The sequence below is a fragment of the Balaenoptera physalus genome, assembly GCF_965194825.1.
Source record: "Balaenoptera physalus genome assembly, chromosome: 6".
NCBI lineage: Eukaryota > Metazoa > Chordata > Mammalia > Artiodactyla > Balaenopteridae > Balaenoptera > Balaenoptera physalus.
In genome coordinates this window covers 21511897-21529553 of record NC_138885.1, presented here as the reverse complement: position 1 = coordinate 21529553, position 17657 = coordinate 21511897, and the positions used below count along the sequence as shown (strand labels likewise).

General features: G+C 46.4%; 1 protein-coding gene across 2 annotated transcripts in view; it reads left to right on the top strand.

The window, feature by feature from the left end:
- Window positions 1-14282, top strand: part of LCT (lactase) — a 59507-nt gene extending 45225 nt beyond the window's left edge. For both annotated transcript variants that reach the window (XM_082465768.1, XM_082465767.1), the window contains 8 exons: window positions 1218-1508; window positions 3793-3991; window positions 5429-5631; window positions 7551-7660; window positions 10258-10392; window positions 11936-12159; window positions 13047-13271; window positions 13904-14282. In XM_082465768.1, coding sequence (XP_082321894.1) covers window positions 1218-1508; window positions 3793-3991; window positions 5429-5631; window positions 7551-7660; window positions 10258-10392; window positions 11936-12159; window positions 13047-13271; window positions 13904-14124 — 1608 coding nt within the window. In that variant the 3' untranslated portion in view covers window positions 14125-14282. The remainder of the gene's footprint in view (window positions 1-1217; window positions 1509-3792; window positions 3992-5428; window positions 5632-7550; window positions 7661-10257; window positions 10393-11935; window positions 12160-13046; window positions 13272-13903) is intronic.
- Window positions 14283-17657: the final 3375 nt, after the last annotated feature.

Genomic DNA, 17657 nt, shown 5'->3' with positions numbered 1-17657 from the left:
GATCCTGTGTCCTTTTGACATGGCCCATCACTCTTTGAGCACTCTCTTAATTCTTTCTGGTGCAGCAAGGTGTTCCAGGCTCATCTTGTATCTTTTCTGCCCCAGCCCTGTAATCAGCCATTTCTCTAATGAGGCCTGGTTCCTTTTATGGGATAAGGGCATTTAGAAACCAAGATCTGGGTGCTAGGTGTGCTCACTGCTACTGGGCTGTCATTACTTCTAGGCCCTCTCAGTGGACAGAGCTAGGAAATGCATGTGTGTGTACACACACACACACACACACACACATGTGCATATATATCTAGTTCTACATCCACCAAAATCTTTAAGTATGTTAAAAAACACACTGATACCTCCACTTGCAATCCAACTCTACAGGGTTAATGCTGGCCTTCCCACTTTTCATATTTGTATCTCTTTTCTCCAATGATGAGAAATCTAGTTCCTAATATCTTCAACATAGTCACTAATTTTCTTAGTCCCCCTGCATTAACTAGTCTCCCAACCACCAAGCCATCTCCTCTACCCAGATGGACCACACGGGGTGCATTCCCGCTGACTTAGGGCCTGCCACTCTCAGAGGGGCTGTGCAGGCCAAGCCTGGACATGTATTCTTGCTGAGAATGCCAGCACTACCTTAGCTGCAGCCAATCACAGAGTATCACACTATATATGCTGAAGTGTTTTAAAGTAAATTATAGAAATTACACCTTTCAGACTACCTAAGCCCATAGGTAGGCGTTTGCCCAGTGGCTTGTGGTCAGTTTATAGGTTAGGTGGGAGGAGGGAAAGGAGGCACAGAAACAGTGATACACATCCTGATTAGAAACTCTGCCTCTACATCTGGCATCACTGGGATTTGTTTGGCTGTGATTGGGGTTGAGGCATGTGGAATTGTTCATTCAAACTTTTAGTGAACACCCACCATACTCCAGACACTGCTGCATTGACTGCTGGGCCACCAAGATGAAAGATGCAGTGGCAGTGCCTAGACCTCAGTCGTGTAGGAAGAAAGCCAGTTAGCAAGCGCATAGTTGTGCAGTGCAGCATGACAGCGCCGTGACGTTCAGAAAGTATGTACAGGAAGCTGTAGGAGTTCAGAAATCGGGGGGTGGCAGAGAAGGTGATGCCAACTTATGTCCTGACTCAGGACTCACCCACTGACTGGGAAGGGCTTGACTACATGACTTGCTTAGACCATGTCTTGTCATCTTGAGATTGAAGGTGCGTGGAGAGCGGATGGCAAAGGGCTCAGTATTTGGGACACGTTTTCTCACACACCACTGAAGGTTGGGAATGATGACACTGGAGACGTGGCCTGTGACAGTTATCACAAGATTGCCGAGGATGTGGTCGCCCTGCAGAACCTGGGCGTGACCCACTATCGCTTTTCCATCTCTTGGACTCGCATCCTCCCTGACGGAACTACCAAATACATCAATGAAGCGGGCCTGAACTACTACATGCGGCTCATCGACACGCTGCAGGCTGCCAGCATCCAGCCCCAGGTGAGATGGGGCCCTGACTGGGCCTTGGCCAAGTCCCCTGGGAGCCAGCTGGGCTGGAGAGCACATTTCTTGTGGAAAAAATGCTGTTTTCAAATTTAATTTTTGAATGATCAGTAAAGATTTTCCTTCTGCCCCTGACCTCTAGCCATCTGTTTCCCTCCTTACAGGTGACCAAGTTTGCTGGGTTCTCATGTCCTTTTGTGTATGTGACCAGTAGGCATGTGTATATGTGTATGTATATGCCTTTTCCCCTTTTTCCTAATGGTATGATACATACAGTTTGATACTTGCTTTTTTTTTAATTTTTTATTTTATTTATTTGGTTGTGCCAGGTCTTAGTTGCGGCAGGCGGGCTCCTTAGTTGTGGCAGTGGGCTTCTTAGTTGCAGCTCACAGGCTCTTTAGTTGTGGCCGGTGGGCTCCTTAGTTGTGGCACGCATGTGGGATCTAGTTCCCTGACCAGGGATTGAACCCTGGCCCCCTGCATTGGGAGCGCGAAGTCTTAACCGCTGTGCCACCAGGGAAGTCCCAGTACTTGCTTTTGTTTAACAATAGTTCTTACAATACAGATATTTCCATATCCGTACATAGTTTCCTCATTTGTTGTTTTTTTGTTTTTTGTTTCAGTTATGTGGTAATTGTACCTTACTTCTCTAATCACTTCCCTATTAATGGACACTCTTCCCTGTGATGTTTCCCCTCTTTTGCCATTATAACCAACACTACAATGAGTAACCATAGATACATAATTACACTAGGGTGGAAGTTTATCTGTAGGATGTGGTTCTAGGAGCAGAACTGCGAAGGCAAAAGTGCACATGTTTTTAAGCCATGAGTTATTATGAATACAGAATACAGAATACAGAAGCTCACTTGTGGGCTTCTTTGCTGTCACCAAATCTTTTACATTTTACTTGGGAGCCTAAGAATACTCCTTTTCCCCTGGGCCATTTACGATAAAGGGCTGGAGGGCACTAGTTCTATGATACTGTGTGTTTCCTCTGCTGTATTGACTGGAGATTATGAACTGCAGCCAGAGCATATTCTCCGCACTAAAACCCCCCCACTCCCCGCCCCCAAAGCAGAGATTTTTACAAATAGAAGTGCTACCTGGACTTCTCACACTGCTAACACTTCAGGAACAAATCATCCATGCAGCGTTTATTACAGTGCGTGTGAGCACTAGCTGTGATGGAGAGGGGAGGACCAGTGGCTGCCCTGCACGAGCCCAAGATCTGGGGGGAAACGAGCTCCATTACACATAACAATTCAGAACATCAGAAAGAACACAACTCAGGGCTAAATGATTTTGTAGTTTTTATTTTTTTAAATAGATTTTAAATTTTTTATTTATTTATTTTTGGCCGTGCCACGTGTCATGCAGGATCTTAGTTTCCTGACCAGGGATCGAACCCAGTGTCTTGGCAGCAAGAGCATGGAGTCCTAACCACTGGACCTCCAGGGAATTCCCTGTAGTTCTTAAGGGCACTGAGACACCGCAGAAAAGAAAAGTGCTGTGGCCAGAAAAAGCTTCAAGGAGGTGTGGGTCTTGAAGAAAGAGGACAGTCTGGGTGGGTGGGTGGGCAGGGGAAGGGCATTTCAGGCAAAGGGAGAGACTGGGTCTGAGCTGAAGATGGTTGGCAGCCCAGTGGAGACTGAGGACAGTGGAGACCCCCGGCGTGGCCAAGATGGGGTGTGTCAGGAGCATCAAGGGAAGACCTGGAGAGAGGAAAGGCTACCACATGGACATGGCCATAGGGGCCCCTCTCCAGCAAAGGGTTCCCAGGTCCTTAGAAAGAACCTCCAGACATATTAGATGTCCACGGGGATGCCCCTTTACAAGCAAAATGCCTCAGAGCCTCAGACTCTCAGTGCAATCTATCCCAGAGGTTCTGAAGCTCTAGCATTTCTGATCCTTGACTACAACCATAGCTAACATTTGCTGAAGAGCTGGCAGGATGTCAGCCACTTTTCATGTCCTCTGCCATGTGATTTAGGCCTCACAATGATTCCGGGACATGGAGGTCTCAGTGCCTGAGCCCGGGGTCATGCAGCTGGTAGGTGGCAGAGCTGAGACTCAAACCCAGGCTTCTCTGATCCAGATGTATGAATTTCTCATGCTTCAACACTGCTGTGCTACCCTTCCTGCCAGAGAACCTTGGAGGCTTATTTGTCTCATCATTCATCCTCAGCTTTAGCAGTAGACATTTACGCTGGTGCACACAGCATCGCTGGCTTCCCATGAAAAGCAGGTTGATGGAAATGCTGATCTTGCTTTTTCACAGGTGACCATTTACCACTGGGACTTGCCGCAGGCACTCCAGGATGTCGGAGGCTGGGAGAATGAGACGGTTGTACAGCGGTTTAAGGAGTATGCAGATGTGCTCTTCCAGAGGCTGGGGGACAAGGTGAAGTTTTGGATCACACTGAACGAGCCCTATGTCATTGCTAACCTGGGCTATGGCTATGGGACAGCAGCTCCAGGTAAAGGTCCCAGACCCCCCTTGTCAGCTCTTTGGAGTGTGGCATTCTCAGCACCACAAAGACATGAAATCCAGGTGGCCCTGGAGGAGGAGGCTACGAAAGCCCGAAGGCAGTGCTTCAGAATCCCCGCCTTCTGCTCAGGGCTGTCTGGCAGGCAGCAGAGCTTCCCCCTTCTGACACCACTTTTGCTGAACATGAACTTCACGTCTCAATACCTCCAAATGGCTTCATTGCTCTCTCTGTACGTCTGATCTGCCTCAGATAGGAAGCTGCCTGAGATCAAGGGTGTGGACTAATCGATATAGGAAAGGACAATACATCAGACTGTACAGATCCACAGTGTTTTTTGCAACTCCCAAAATGCAGAAGTTTCCAATATATGATTTGGCTGACCTGGGCTTAACCTGACTTGAACCAATGTGAGGTGACATCCCACTTAGAGTGAACATTCAAAAGTTCTGCACAAGCAGTGCTCGTTTCGGCAGCACATATACTAAAATTGGTAAAGTTCAGCAGCAGACGTATTAATGCCCTTAATCATGGAGAGCTGTCCTGGGCCCTGCCGGGGTCATATGTAACTATGTTATATGCAGCTTATTACTTTTCCAAGACACAGAAACCTTTTAATTCCAAAATACATCAAACCCTGGGTTTTTTGTTTTTTTTTAATTGAAGTATATAGTTGATTTACAGTGCTGTGTTCCTAAGAGTTTTTAATAAGGAATTGTGGACCTGTCCTTGTCCCTTGAGAACCCTCCAATTTTCCTTTTCTTGAGTGCTGAGCCTTAGAGAGTAAATTTGTGTTCATTTATGTGATTCCTTGGGATTACACGTAAAAGCTGGAAAGAGCCACGGGGAGATCTGCTTCGACCCATTACCAGATGTATCTCCCATTGGTCCTTGGTTGACGCTTTGGTTTATCGTTCCTTCAACATTATAAGGCAGCCTCTCTCATAACATTTGCTCTCAAGGAATCTCTGTGTCAGCTGCTTCCATCAGCTATACTCTCCAACTCTTACTTTCACTGTGGGTCCCCACAGAGTGCCAGGATGTCACCTCCTGAGGCACACACTCTTCTGGGTACTTTGCCTGTGACATATGAGCCACTCTTTGGGCGAGGGGTACAGAAACCAACACCTATCAAGTGCCTTCTCTTTGCCAGACACAGTACTTCTGGGTGCTCTGCACACACAGTTTCATTTCCTTCTCCTAAGAACTCTCTATTGCTCATTTTGCAGAGGAAGGAACCGAAAGATTGAATTACTTACCCAAAGTTACCTGGCCAGCTTTAAGAAGTGGAGCCAGGATTTGAATTCCATTCTTCCTCAAGCCAAAATCTTCAGCCTTTCTCCCAAACACGAAGAGGCCATCTATAGGCAGAAAGTGATATTCTTGGCCACATTTATTCTTCACTGACATCTATGTGTATATTTCCAGGAATCTCCTCCAGGCCTGGCACTGGTCCCTACATTGTTGGCCACAACCTAATAAAGGCTCACGCTGAGGCCTGGCATCTGTACAACGATGTGTACCGCGCCCGTCAAGGTGGCATGATTTCCATCACCATCAGCAGTGACTGGGCTGAGCCTAGAGACCCCTCCAACCAGGCGGAGGTGGAGGCCGCCAGGAGATACGTTCAGGTCTGTTCTTCCTCTGGGCATTGTTCTTACTCTTGCTCTTTTCCCCTTCTGTCATGATCTAATGGAAACAGAATTAGATTGCGAAACAAAGATTTAGGATCTAGGCCCTGCGTTGCTATTACCTTATTTTGTGCCCTTGGGAAAATCATCTACATTTTTTGTACTGTAGTCTTCTCATCTTTGAAATGGAGGTGACCTAACTACCTCAAAGGTTTGCTGTGATGAAAGTTCTTTGGGGTTGAGTTTTCTTTCAAGTCTTAAAAAAATCATTTATACATATAGCTCTTACTGGATGCAACACTGGCTTGAAGCTAAATAACAAAGAAATTCTGCCTCTTCCATCTGTGGTTTGACTATAGGAGCTACTAGAACTGGGCTGCAATGTCACAATTCGCCTCTAGGTGTCACCATCTGATTTTACTTACTCTGCCTAAGAATTACCTTAAGTTGGGGGCTTTAGATTACGTGAAACTCATTAGCGCCCCTAATTTTCCATGAGCTTCACATAAGGACATGCATCTTTTGGTCATGGAATTTTGCTCCTGGGAAGTGGAGGCACAAGTAAGCAGGTCCCAACAACATGGCCCACCCTTATTTCAGCCTGGGCCCCTGAAAGACGAGAGAGAGAGAGAGAGAGAGAGAGAGAGAGAGAGAGAGAGAGAGAGAGAGAGAGAGAGAGAGAGAGAGAATGGTGCTCTTCATGCCATAGCTTTTCCCTGGCTCCTGCTACTGTCTCTGAAGAGGTCTGAAGGCACCCTCTCCCATGTTTCAGCGTCAGGAAAGAAAAGCAAGCTTCTCTCTCTCTCCAGATTGCTCCCTGCTTTTAAAGGCTCTGAGGAGGAGTCCGCAGACTGTGGCATTTCTGAAAGGACACCAACGGCCTTGGTTTGCCAAATTCTTCACAAGCAAACTTGACAAAGGTGGTCAAATTAAAAAGTGCAAACAAGAACTTAATGTCCCATTTGCTAGCCAGCTGGGGGAAAGCCTTGGAACAAAATTCATTCATTCCCTCATTCAGACTCACAGAACTGGTGAATTAGAGCAATAATTTGTTTTCTGAAATCAAGACAAACCTCAGGAAATGTTAGGCTGTAGTCTCATTATCACAGCTCACCCGTGAACTGTGATCCTGCAGCTCAGGACTATGATACGCACGTCCCCTAATAAAATCAGCTTCCACGGAAACAATTTCTCACCTCAGAGTGAACTGAAGCTTCTTTTACCAGAGCGAGTGTGTTCCAAGCCTCATCTCTGACCGGGAGTGGAAGGCTGTCCTCAACCCCCGTTTCAGGGAGTAGCCAGCAGGTGAGGGGAGCACGTCAAGATAGAAGAAGCCTCTCAGGACCCACAGCGTCATAGCACTTGGTTGCCATGTACACCCCCTAAGGGTAAGGATGGCCTGGACCTCATTCAAGAAAACAGACTGAAAAGTTCCTCACTTTGCGAGTCCAAAGCCCATGAAGAATCATCCTTAGCCTGGGCAACCAGCCTTGCACCTGGTTCCTCCCAGAAGGTTCTGGTGGGTCCTTAGGCATGAGGTCGGGGAAGGACCTGCTCTGTGGTGAGAGAGGGAATCAGGGCCTGGAGGCTTGGGGTCTCTCCCCCTCTTCTGCAGGACCCTCCTAAGGGCAGCCAGCCGCATCTGTCAAGTCCAGGGCCCATGCTCAAATCGGTTCACATCCCTCAAGCTACAGTGGGTGAGAACATCGCCCTGCCCACAGTGAGCTCCCAGTGGGGTGACAAGACCTGTGGGCATTTGAGCTGCAATATGGGAACAGCCGCAGAAGAGAGGCACGCTTCAGACTGGGTCGGGGAGAAAGGGCCCTGGGGTCAGCGACGCCTGAGCAGGGAGCTGCGGTCTCCTGTGGGCCCGCCTGCTAATGCCGACACTGACTGTCTCCCCCTAACCCCACCCGCAGTTCATGGGAGGCTGGTTCGCACATCCGATTTTCAAGAATGGGGATTACCCCGAGGTGATGAAGACACGGGTTCGTGACAGGAGCTTGGCAGCAGGCCTCAACAAGTCTCGGTAGGTCCTGGCGCCACGCTCTCAGCCATGAGAGCTGGAAGGAAGTCTGCTCTGTGGTGCCCAACTGAGGCTCCGGGGGGGACGGCACAGGGATGAGAGCATGGCTGTTGGGGTCAGAGAGGCGTGTCTTAGGGTCAGAGAGGCGTGTCTTAGGCGTGTCTATCTGCGCTTCCTTGCTTGCCGGGAAGATTACACGTGAGTGTGTTAGGTGAAGCGCTTAGCCCAGGACCTGACATGGCTGTGACAGGCAGTTGAGACAAAAGGCAGTTGCCCTTATTATTCTTCTTCAGAATAGCCAGGAAATCCGTCCCCAGGGCACCTACTTCTTAGCGACCCACCACCTCACTCCAAGGACAAATTCCCCAGCTCATCCTATCCTAAGCTCATCACCTTAGGAGTGAATCTGAGTAGCAATGGGTGACTCTTAGCAGAGTGCTTTTTGTCCTTTGGCCAGTGGGTGGCAGTGGTTTGCACCGAGGCAGTCCTACTTCCGTCAAGGAAGTAACAGCAACATCAGCAACAGCTAACACGTATCCATCTTCTGTCGGCACTTTCACTCCTATTTAAAGATGAGTAAGCTGAAGCACAAAGATTATGGCAAGATCGCCCAGCTGTTCAGTGATGGAGCTGGGATTTGAAAGCAGGCTGTCTGACTGCAGGGCCCATGCTCAGTTTAAGAGTCGTCCAGCTGGGGATTAGAGGTGTGGTGTGGGGAAGGGGACGCAGTGCCCTGGCCTTCTGGGAACACACCCACAAGCTCCAAGGTAGCTCATGTGACCATAGGAAGAGGGGGAGAGGGTAAAAGAATTCAAAAGTCAGGCATTCCTAACACAGCCTTTGAGTCTTATGCAGCCCACCTGTGAGGATGAAATAATCCATCCTGGTGGCCCTTACAATGCACGCCTGTGCTGGCCTGGTTAGGGCAAGTCCTGCTGAGCCAAAAGGTCTGATCTGTCAACCCTGGTCTCCAACAAATAAGCGAGTGCTCCAGTCCATTAACACAACCTTGCTGAGCACCTACTGTGTACCCAGGCCAGGGCCAGGCCCGGCACGGTCCACACAAAGAGGGGGTTCCAAATATGGTTCCTCAAGTGCTGACACACTGGCTGGGAAGATCAATCCAAGGAATTCTATTCCCCAATTTCTTCATGCAAGGAAAACTCAGATGAGATCAGGGCAGGCTGGGTAGACCCAGGAGACTTCACGGACAAGACAGGACATCAGCTGAGCCTGGGCCTTGACAAGGAACAGCGTTTGGGAGAGCAGAGGCCCTTCCATCCAATGGGGAGGGCTGTGAGCACCGGCCTAGAGGTCTGAATGAGTGGGACACCTGCAGCTGGAATTCGGGAGACTTGGCCCAGTAGCGGTGGGAGGGCCGAGACCACATGGTGGCGGGCCTGGAGGCCAAGCACAGGGGCTCAGCCTTGATGCCACGGGACTTGAGGAGCCCCTGCTGGCTCCTGAGCGGGGAAGTAAAAGCGTGGGCGCGGGGGCTTAGTTTTGCCCCAGTTATTTCAGAAACCCCAGGGAGGGAAGGTTCTTCCTCAGGTTAATGGTAGCAGAAAGGTCAAGGTGAGGCGTCAGGCACCTAAGCAGGGCATTCTCTAGGCAACCCTAAACCTGCAGCATGTAGTCAGGATTTGGCTGAGACGAACCTCTAAGTGTTGCACACAAGTGCATGCTGATCGAATAGTATAGAAAAGTCTCACTAAGAATACATGGAAAGAATGTCTACATGTGTATAACTGAGTCACTTTGCTGTACGGCAGAAATTGGCACTACACTGTACATCAACTATACTTCAATTAAAAAAAAAAGAATACAAGGAAAATGTTCCACCAGATGTTTAAAAAGAAAAGTGCAGGCTTCCCTGGTGGTGCAGTTGTGAAGAATCCACCTGCCAATGCAGGGGACACGAGTTCGAGCCCTGGTCTGGGAAGATCCCACATGCCACGGAGGAACTAAGCCCGTGTGCCACAACTACCAAAGCCCGCGCTCTAGAGCCCGTGAGCCACAACTACTGAGCCCACGAGCCACAACTACTGAGCCCGCGAACCACAACTACTGAAGCCCGCGTGCCCAAAGCCCGTGCTCTGCAACAAGAGAAGCCACTGCAATGAGAAGCCCACACACCACAACGAAGAGTAGCCCCCACTGACCGCAACCAGAGAAAGCCCGCTTGCATTAACGAAGACCCAACGCAGTCAAAAATAAACTAATTAATAATGTTTTAAAAAGTGCAGTGAAATCATGTGAGCAGAAAAGTCCAAATCTCAAAAGTTCAATCAATTCAATTTGTAAAAGTATTTCCCCCACTAATGAGGATAAACTTTGGAGAAAAGTAGCACGCCTAAACAAACCACAGTAAAAACTTCCAACAGGAAGAGAGAGGGTCTTGCAACGACAGAGGGAGGCGAGGTCTGTGGTCTGGTAGAAGAAGGCTCAGGTGCTTTCAGCAGCAGCTGGGAGGGTCTCCCCTCGCTCCCGGCCAGCTGCCCATAGCCACCTCCAGGTACCTGAGTTTAGAGCCCTCCACCAACACCCCACAGCACATTCTCTTCCCAAACCCCACGTCCGTAACGGCCCTTTCCGTCCAGGCTCCCTGAGTTCACAGAGAGTGAGAAGAGGAGGATCAACGGCACCTATGACTTTTTTGGGTTCAATCACTACACCACTGTCCTGGCCTACGATTTCAACTATGCCTCTTGGATCTCTTCCTTCGATGCAGACAGGTAAGGAAGGGTGCCTGGAACAATCTTTGGAAAAGACAGCAAAGTGCCCCTCTTCTCTCACTTAGAGGCCTGTACAGCCTCTGAAACTGCCTCCTGATGCTGTGTATTCTGGGGTTTTTGCAAGATGAGCCCCATCTCCTGAGATACCTAAAAGAACCTCTATCAGTCGGATAGTAATTCAGGCTAGGGTTTCCAAGATGCTTTCCATTTAAAGCAGACAGGCTTAGAGTTTTTAAAAACATTAAAAAAAAATTTTTTTTCTTTCTGTTTTCTTTTTTCATCAGATTTGTTTCACTTACCAGATGTTATTTCAGTCAAAATAACAAGCTTCTTTTTTCCTTTTGAGGGTAAAGGTTAAACTATTATTTCTGTATTACAAATAATATATGTTCACAGTAGAAACACTGGAAAGCAAGAATAGGAAATTCTTGAGTGTCATTTCAGAAGTATATGTGTGTGTGTATGGGTGTACTACCTCTCTCTATATATATTTATATTATATAGTTTATATAGTATATAGTTATACAGAAACGTTTATCACAAGAAAACCAGGATTATTATGTGTGCACACTGTTTTGTCCCTTTTCTGACAAGCATCTTTCCCCATCAGTAGCTGTGACTCTGTCCGGGTTCTTTCTTTGGAAACAATCACTGACATCCCCACTGCATCCTGCAACCACCAGAGTCAGGCTTGCTGAGCAGGGCTGAGAGGCCTCCCTGCTGGTCCCTATTCACACACCCACTCGACTCTTGCTGCCTCATGGGTCCTGGGACTGTCTCCCCAGGCACCTGTGCTCAAGCTTATGAAATGCCCCACCTGCAGTTCAGGTGAACAATAAATCCAGCTCCTGATAAAACGCAACAGTTTTTTTTCCTGAAGGATTTGGACGTTAAGAAATATCTAAATGGCTGTTCCTCATAATGAAATGCATGAGCTTCTGTGCCCACCCCCCCCCACCGGCAGAGCTCCCTCTGGCACAACCTGACGCCCTCTCCTTGCCCATCGCTGGAGAGAGAGGAAGGGTCTTGGGCACTTGAGGCAGGTCCCAGCATATCTACCCCATCATCACACGAATGGGGGCCCAAATACTGGTGCCTGTGGCTGTGCCTGTGGCCTGCGGGTGGCGTCAACCAGACGTAGGTGACTCAAGGGAGCCTCTTCTCTGAAGACATAGCACTCGCATCCCATGGGAGATTACGGTATGGGAAACTCAGAGCCCTTTCACATCTAGTGTGAGGTGTGGCCTGTTAACAGAGCCGTGGAGGGTTAGATCCATGAGTAAGACCATTCCTCTGTACAGGTAGAAAGCAGAACAGAGAGCTTAGGTGGCCTGTCCAAAGTTACACCAGCACTGACTGATGCCACTACAACTAGTGAAAAGAGAATCTGAGGCCATTTGACTCTTCTAGGTGTAGCTAAGACTCTCAAGTCTAGACAAAAATCTAGGTTTTTTTTCTAGTGTAAGTCCTGTTTTACGTTTTGTGCAGAGGGCCTCTTGGGATTTACAAATCGAGACCTAATCCTTAGCGTTTGAACTCGTAGGGGAGTTGCCTCCATCACAGATCGCTCTTGGCCAGACTCTGGCTCCTTCTGGCTGAAGATGACACCTTTCGGCTTCAGGAGGATCCTGAACTGGTTAAAGGAGGAGTACAACAACCCCCCGATCTACGTAACAGAAAATGGAGTGTCCCAGCGGGAAGAATCAGACCTCAACGACACTGCTAGGATCTACTACCTCCGCAGTTACATCAACGAGGCGCTCAAAGGTATGCCAGGCCCCGCCCTTCTTCCACGTGCACCTTTCACTGCTGGAAACATATGCTAACGTCTGCAGTCAGGGCAGTACTGCATCCACAAGCCCCAGATGAGAAAGACGAGGCTTCTAGCTCCCTTTGAGTTTAAGCCTTTGGGGCTGCACACTAATAAGATTCTTCCTTCCTAGATTTAAGCTCAGCAAGCAAACCCCGCTGCCTGATACAGCTAGACCCGAGTTCTTGGCCTGTCATTCGCTCTGCTTGATCCTCTGGTGTCAATGTCCCTGAACAGCAGTGCCCTCCTGAGGACAGTCTGGGCAGGGGCCAGGTGGAATGGGCTGGAGGGGTTGTCTGTATGATCTTTCGTTTCCCAAGCAAAAGTCTGAGGCCCTTAGCTCAGCAGAACAACTTGGGATGGGACTATGACACGGAAACGGTAAGTAATGCTGAGTAAAAGAAAATGAGCGATGCAGCAGCAAAAAGAAACGATCAGAAAATCTTATTCCAGATAAAATCTTTTCCAAGGGCCACTTTTCTATAGGGAAGAGCATTAACACTCTAAGGCCCTGTCCAAGACCAATAACCCACCATGTGAAGACAAGGAGGATTATAGATGACCCAACAGGATTAATTTAGTCTACCCATGTTCCTGACTCCCATTCAGGGCTAAGCCTTTCTAGAAAATGCAGATGGCTCTGCAGTAGCACCCATGGAGGACCAGCTAACGATGCCTGCACGCAAAGGGTGGGCAGCTCTCTTAAAGAGCTGAAAAAAGCTCACCTTGACCTGCACGCAGGGAGTGTAGGAGAGCTGCGGGCAGGCACGGCCTCGGTAGGCCTGGTGGAAAGGTGTCTTGGAAGACCAGGGAAGCTCAGGCCGGGGCCTCTGTCTTTGGGCAGCTGTGCAGGATAAGGTGGACCTTCGAGGATACACGGTTTGGACCCTGATGGACAACTTTGAGTGGGCCACAGGCTTCGCAGAGAAGTTCGGTGTGCATTTCGTGAACTATACTGACACTTCTCTGCCAAGGATCCCCAAAGCGTCGGCCAAGTTCTATGCCTCCATAGTCCGGTGCAACGGCTTCCCTGACCCCGCTGCAGGGCCACACCATTGTCTGCAGCAAGGTGAGACGTGCCTCTGGGAGGGACAAAAGCCAGAGGGTGAGGGGCAAGGGGGCCTGTTTCTATTTTCTTCTAGTTTACTACCCTCCTCTCTGCCTCTCCATCCCCTTCATTCATTCAACCAACATTTCTGTACTTTGAATGCTCCGGACATTCTTAGGATGGAACAAAGAAATTAGGGTTAAAGTTACATCGAGAAACTAGGCCCTGGTCTGGGAACAGCAGGTCTAGATTCTTGTCCCAGCCCTACCACTAACTTGCCGTGCAACCTTAGGCAAGAAACTAGGCGAGCGCTGGGCCGATGCAAGGATCAAACACAGTGCCTGGCACAATGTTAAGGTGGCCAATGTTTGCTGAGTGACTGAAAAAGTATAAATTACTATACAAATTAAGAGATAATTATCCAGTAGAGATTATACTCTAATCACTGAGAGGGATGCTTAAAAACTAAAACTACGTGACTTCCTTCAGAGGCTCATAACTCAGTGAAAAGGATTCGTACAGTCACCTCCACAACGCGCTCACCCTGCAGCTTCTCTATTGCAAGGATCTGGCTCGGGCTTAATCTAGGTTAACATACATCTGATAACTCTGTCTGTACCGGTGCACACACTACCTTTGTTGTCTTCTCCTAGATGCTGAGCCCACCACCAGCCCCATGAGAGAAGAGGACGTTCAGTTCCTGGGGCTCAGGCTGGGTACAGCAGAGGCCCAGACAGCACTGTATGTACTCTTTGCTCTAATGCTGCTTGGAGTCTGTGGTGTGGCGTTTCTGTCCTACAAGTACTGTAAGCGCTCCAAGCAAAAGCAAACACAACCAGGCGAACAGGAATTGAGCCATAGTTCTTCATTCTGACCTACAAGTTACCACCTCCTCCAGTTCTGCAAAATAGGCCTAGTTTCTTTGAAGCCTTTGCCACCTCCAGGACCACTGAGGATCTTATACTTTACCCATAACAGAGTTTGTAAAAGTCTCTGCACTATTAGATACTAATTAAACTTGAAGGATTTCAAGTCCCTGATTAAAATGGAAATATCTCCACCTTGCCACAGGATCAGGAATTCACTTGGGCATTAGATGACCCTGCGAGTGGCTCTTGTGAAAATAAGTAGATACTGAACGCGTCTACTGGTTCTGTGAGCCACTGAACTGGGCTGTTTTAATTTTCAGAGATTTTAAAGGTGAAAACATTAGTAAGAACCACAGCAATCCTTTTCATAAAAAATCAACTGCAATGTCATCTCCTGCCCTCTCTCTTCAAGCTCCCTCCGACTCTTACCTTGTGTTTCTCAGAAACTAAAAAAGGTGCTATTAACTAACTGTGTCCTATCTATCTTCTGTGGGTGCTTCTCCTTGAGAAGGCAGGTTCCACAGAAGTTACGACTGTCCCCTTGTATAGCTTCACCACAGTAATCCTCTGCTGTTAGCTTCTGGAGGCTAGAGGGCCACATCTCAGTGTCCCTGGCAGGCACATTTTGGAGACGGGAGAGGAGACACACCTGCTGCATTTGTGTGCTCATTCACAAAACATATGCTGAGTAGCCCCTCGGATGTGCTAATCAGACAGTCACAGTATGGAACACTCAAACTTGTTTAGTCTATATATTCTTTCTAGATGTCTGGGAGAATGTTTTTTAAAAAATAGAGCAGTTTTCAACTGGTTTTAAAAGGCCAATCACACTCGAAATTTTGCTTCTTGTAAGTGTTCCTTACCTGAATTGTATCTATAGAAAATTCCTATCAAAATGTTCCACTGCCGTGGGCCCCAACCTGACAGTCAGTCAGAATTGCGGGGCACAAGCATTTTTCTCCTACCAACAGACAGAAAAAGTTTATCAGATGGGGTGAAGATGGTTCTAAAAGTGATATCAGAGACATTCGTATAAGCTGTCAATTATACCTAAAGTCAATATAACTTTTTTTTGGGGGGGGCGGGACATGAAAAAGAATAATATAAAGTTTCACATGAAACAAACTTGAGAAAAGATCCAGGATAAATATCTGGGGGGAAAAAGAATATAAAATATAAAGCTAGTTATAAAAAGTAGTTTTGAAACAGAGAGAATAGAAAGATCAACAAAGGAAAAGAGAGCCGAGACGGACCAGCCACGTGTGGGAACAGGGTGCATGACAGGCGGCCTGCCAAATCGGGGGCGGGGGGCAGGTGGATGATGGACCACTCCAGTAATGGAGGCGGCTCACAGGTTAGCTCTTGAGGATGTTAGCCACAGGCGTGGGGAAGGGAGCCGCATCCCTTACTCGGATACAAGATGTAAATGTAAAAAAATGAAACCACGAGAATGCTAGAATAGATGGGGGAATTTTTTTTTAAATTACTTTCTGAAATGGGAAAAGTTATTTTATAATCAAGACTTAAGACCCAGAGGCCATAAAGAAAAACGCTGATACAGGACCACATAAAAATTGTGCCAAGAAATTACCATCAACATACTCACCAAAAGATGAACAGGGAGAAGATATTTATAGCATATGCTAGACAAAGGGCTAACTTTCTTAATATACGTGAAATTGTTATAAATAAGAAAAAGATGATAAACACAAAATGAAAGAAAACACAGGCAGTTCTCAGAAAATAAATCAAAATAACCAATAATATTAAAAGATGCTCACCTTCATTCATAATCAACACAATGCATATAAAATGCATACAATTTTTATCATGTTGACAAAGATGAAAAAGTATAATACAGTGCTGCCAAGGATGTGGGGAAATCAATATCCTCCTACCTGTTAGCTGCTGTAAATTCACAGAGCCTTTACAGGAGGCAATTCCCCAGCATTTTTTATAATCCAAACTGCAAACACCCTTTGACTCAGTGACGTTCAAGTATATTTCCACAGCTAAGAAGACACCTTCCCAAAGATGTTCACTGTAGCAATGTTTGTAACAGAAAAACAGACACAAGCACAAAAACTGTAATAACCAATGAACGCAACCAGAGAATGGGTAAGTTTATCAAGTGAAATGCTTTGCAGCCGTTAATAAGAATGAGGTAGCTATGTGTTGAATGGGGAAAGATCTTCAAGACTGTGTACGTAAAAAAGCAAGATGCAGAGTAGTATATATATAATATGATCCCATTTATTTAAAAAATAAAGATTACATATTTGCTTATGTATGCATAAAATTTTTCTGAAAACTACAAAAGAAACTGTTAATAGAGGTATAACTTCTGGGGACTAGAACTGGGGATAGGATACAAAGAGGAGGATGTCACTTTATAGCGTTCCATATGGTTTTGAATTTACCACGTACACTTTTTAAAATATAAAATTGAGGAAGGATCCTCTTACTCAAAGACTGTGAATCATTCTTTTATGTACGTTTCTCTAAGAATCTCTATTTGATTTTTTTTCAAGGCAAACTTGGTTTTTTATTCACATACTGCTATGGTTTTAAAGACGACAAACCTTTACTTAAATGGGATGCTTGCTGGAGATGTTTCTTTTTCAAGCTCACTTTTTAAATTATGGAAGTAATTTCATTACAGAAAATTGAGAAAACATATAAGGATGCAAAAAAGAACTAAAATTATATATAACCACTCTTACCACCATTAACGTTTGGTGCGTTTTCTTTTTTCTTTACATTATGTTAATACATAGTACTACCTCTATATAAAATGTGTTTATAAAGCTGAGATCATACTGTACTTACAGCTCTGTATCCTGCTTTTTTCCCCCGAACGCATACCAGGTACTCAATAAATATGTTAAACTGAATTGTTGAATTAGTATTGTGCCATTTCTCCTCAGCAAAAGTTAATTCTGCAGAAGGCATTTAGTTGGTTTCTAATTCTGGAGTAAAATAAATAAAACTTAACACGTTTATACCTAAATTTTGCCTGCATTTATGGTCATTCCTTCGAAAAACTTATTAAAGAGCATGAAATACTTAAGGTTTCTGACAATGTTTTTCAGAAAGATTATCCCAGTTTTCATGCCTACCAACAACGTACCTGGTCTCACTGTTTCCTTGCCAACACTATTACCATTTTTTAAAGTCACTGTTACTTCATAGGTGAAAAACGAAGTTTGCTCTGGGAAAATTTCTTCCTCCCATTACAAAATAAAGTCAGAGTCCTTCTATTCCAATCTAAACACAAAAGGTTAGAAGAGGAACAGTCAAACTTACTCCCTTTTTCAAACATTCTTAGTGTCTCCACCACCATAAACATACAGTAGCATGTTAGTCAGATTAAGAACCTAAAATTCTTAAGAATAACCAAATGAGCAAAAGGCAGATCTTAATTCCCTACTTCTTGTCCTACAATACAGGCACTTCAGTTCTTTGAAAAGTGATTATCATTACTGAGAGCAAAACTTCAGTATAAAGGTGACAGAGAACTAGTTGTAGACCAGCAGTT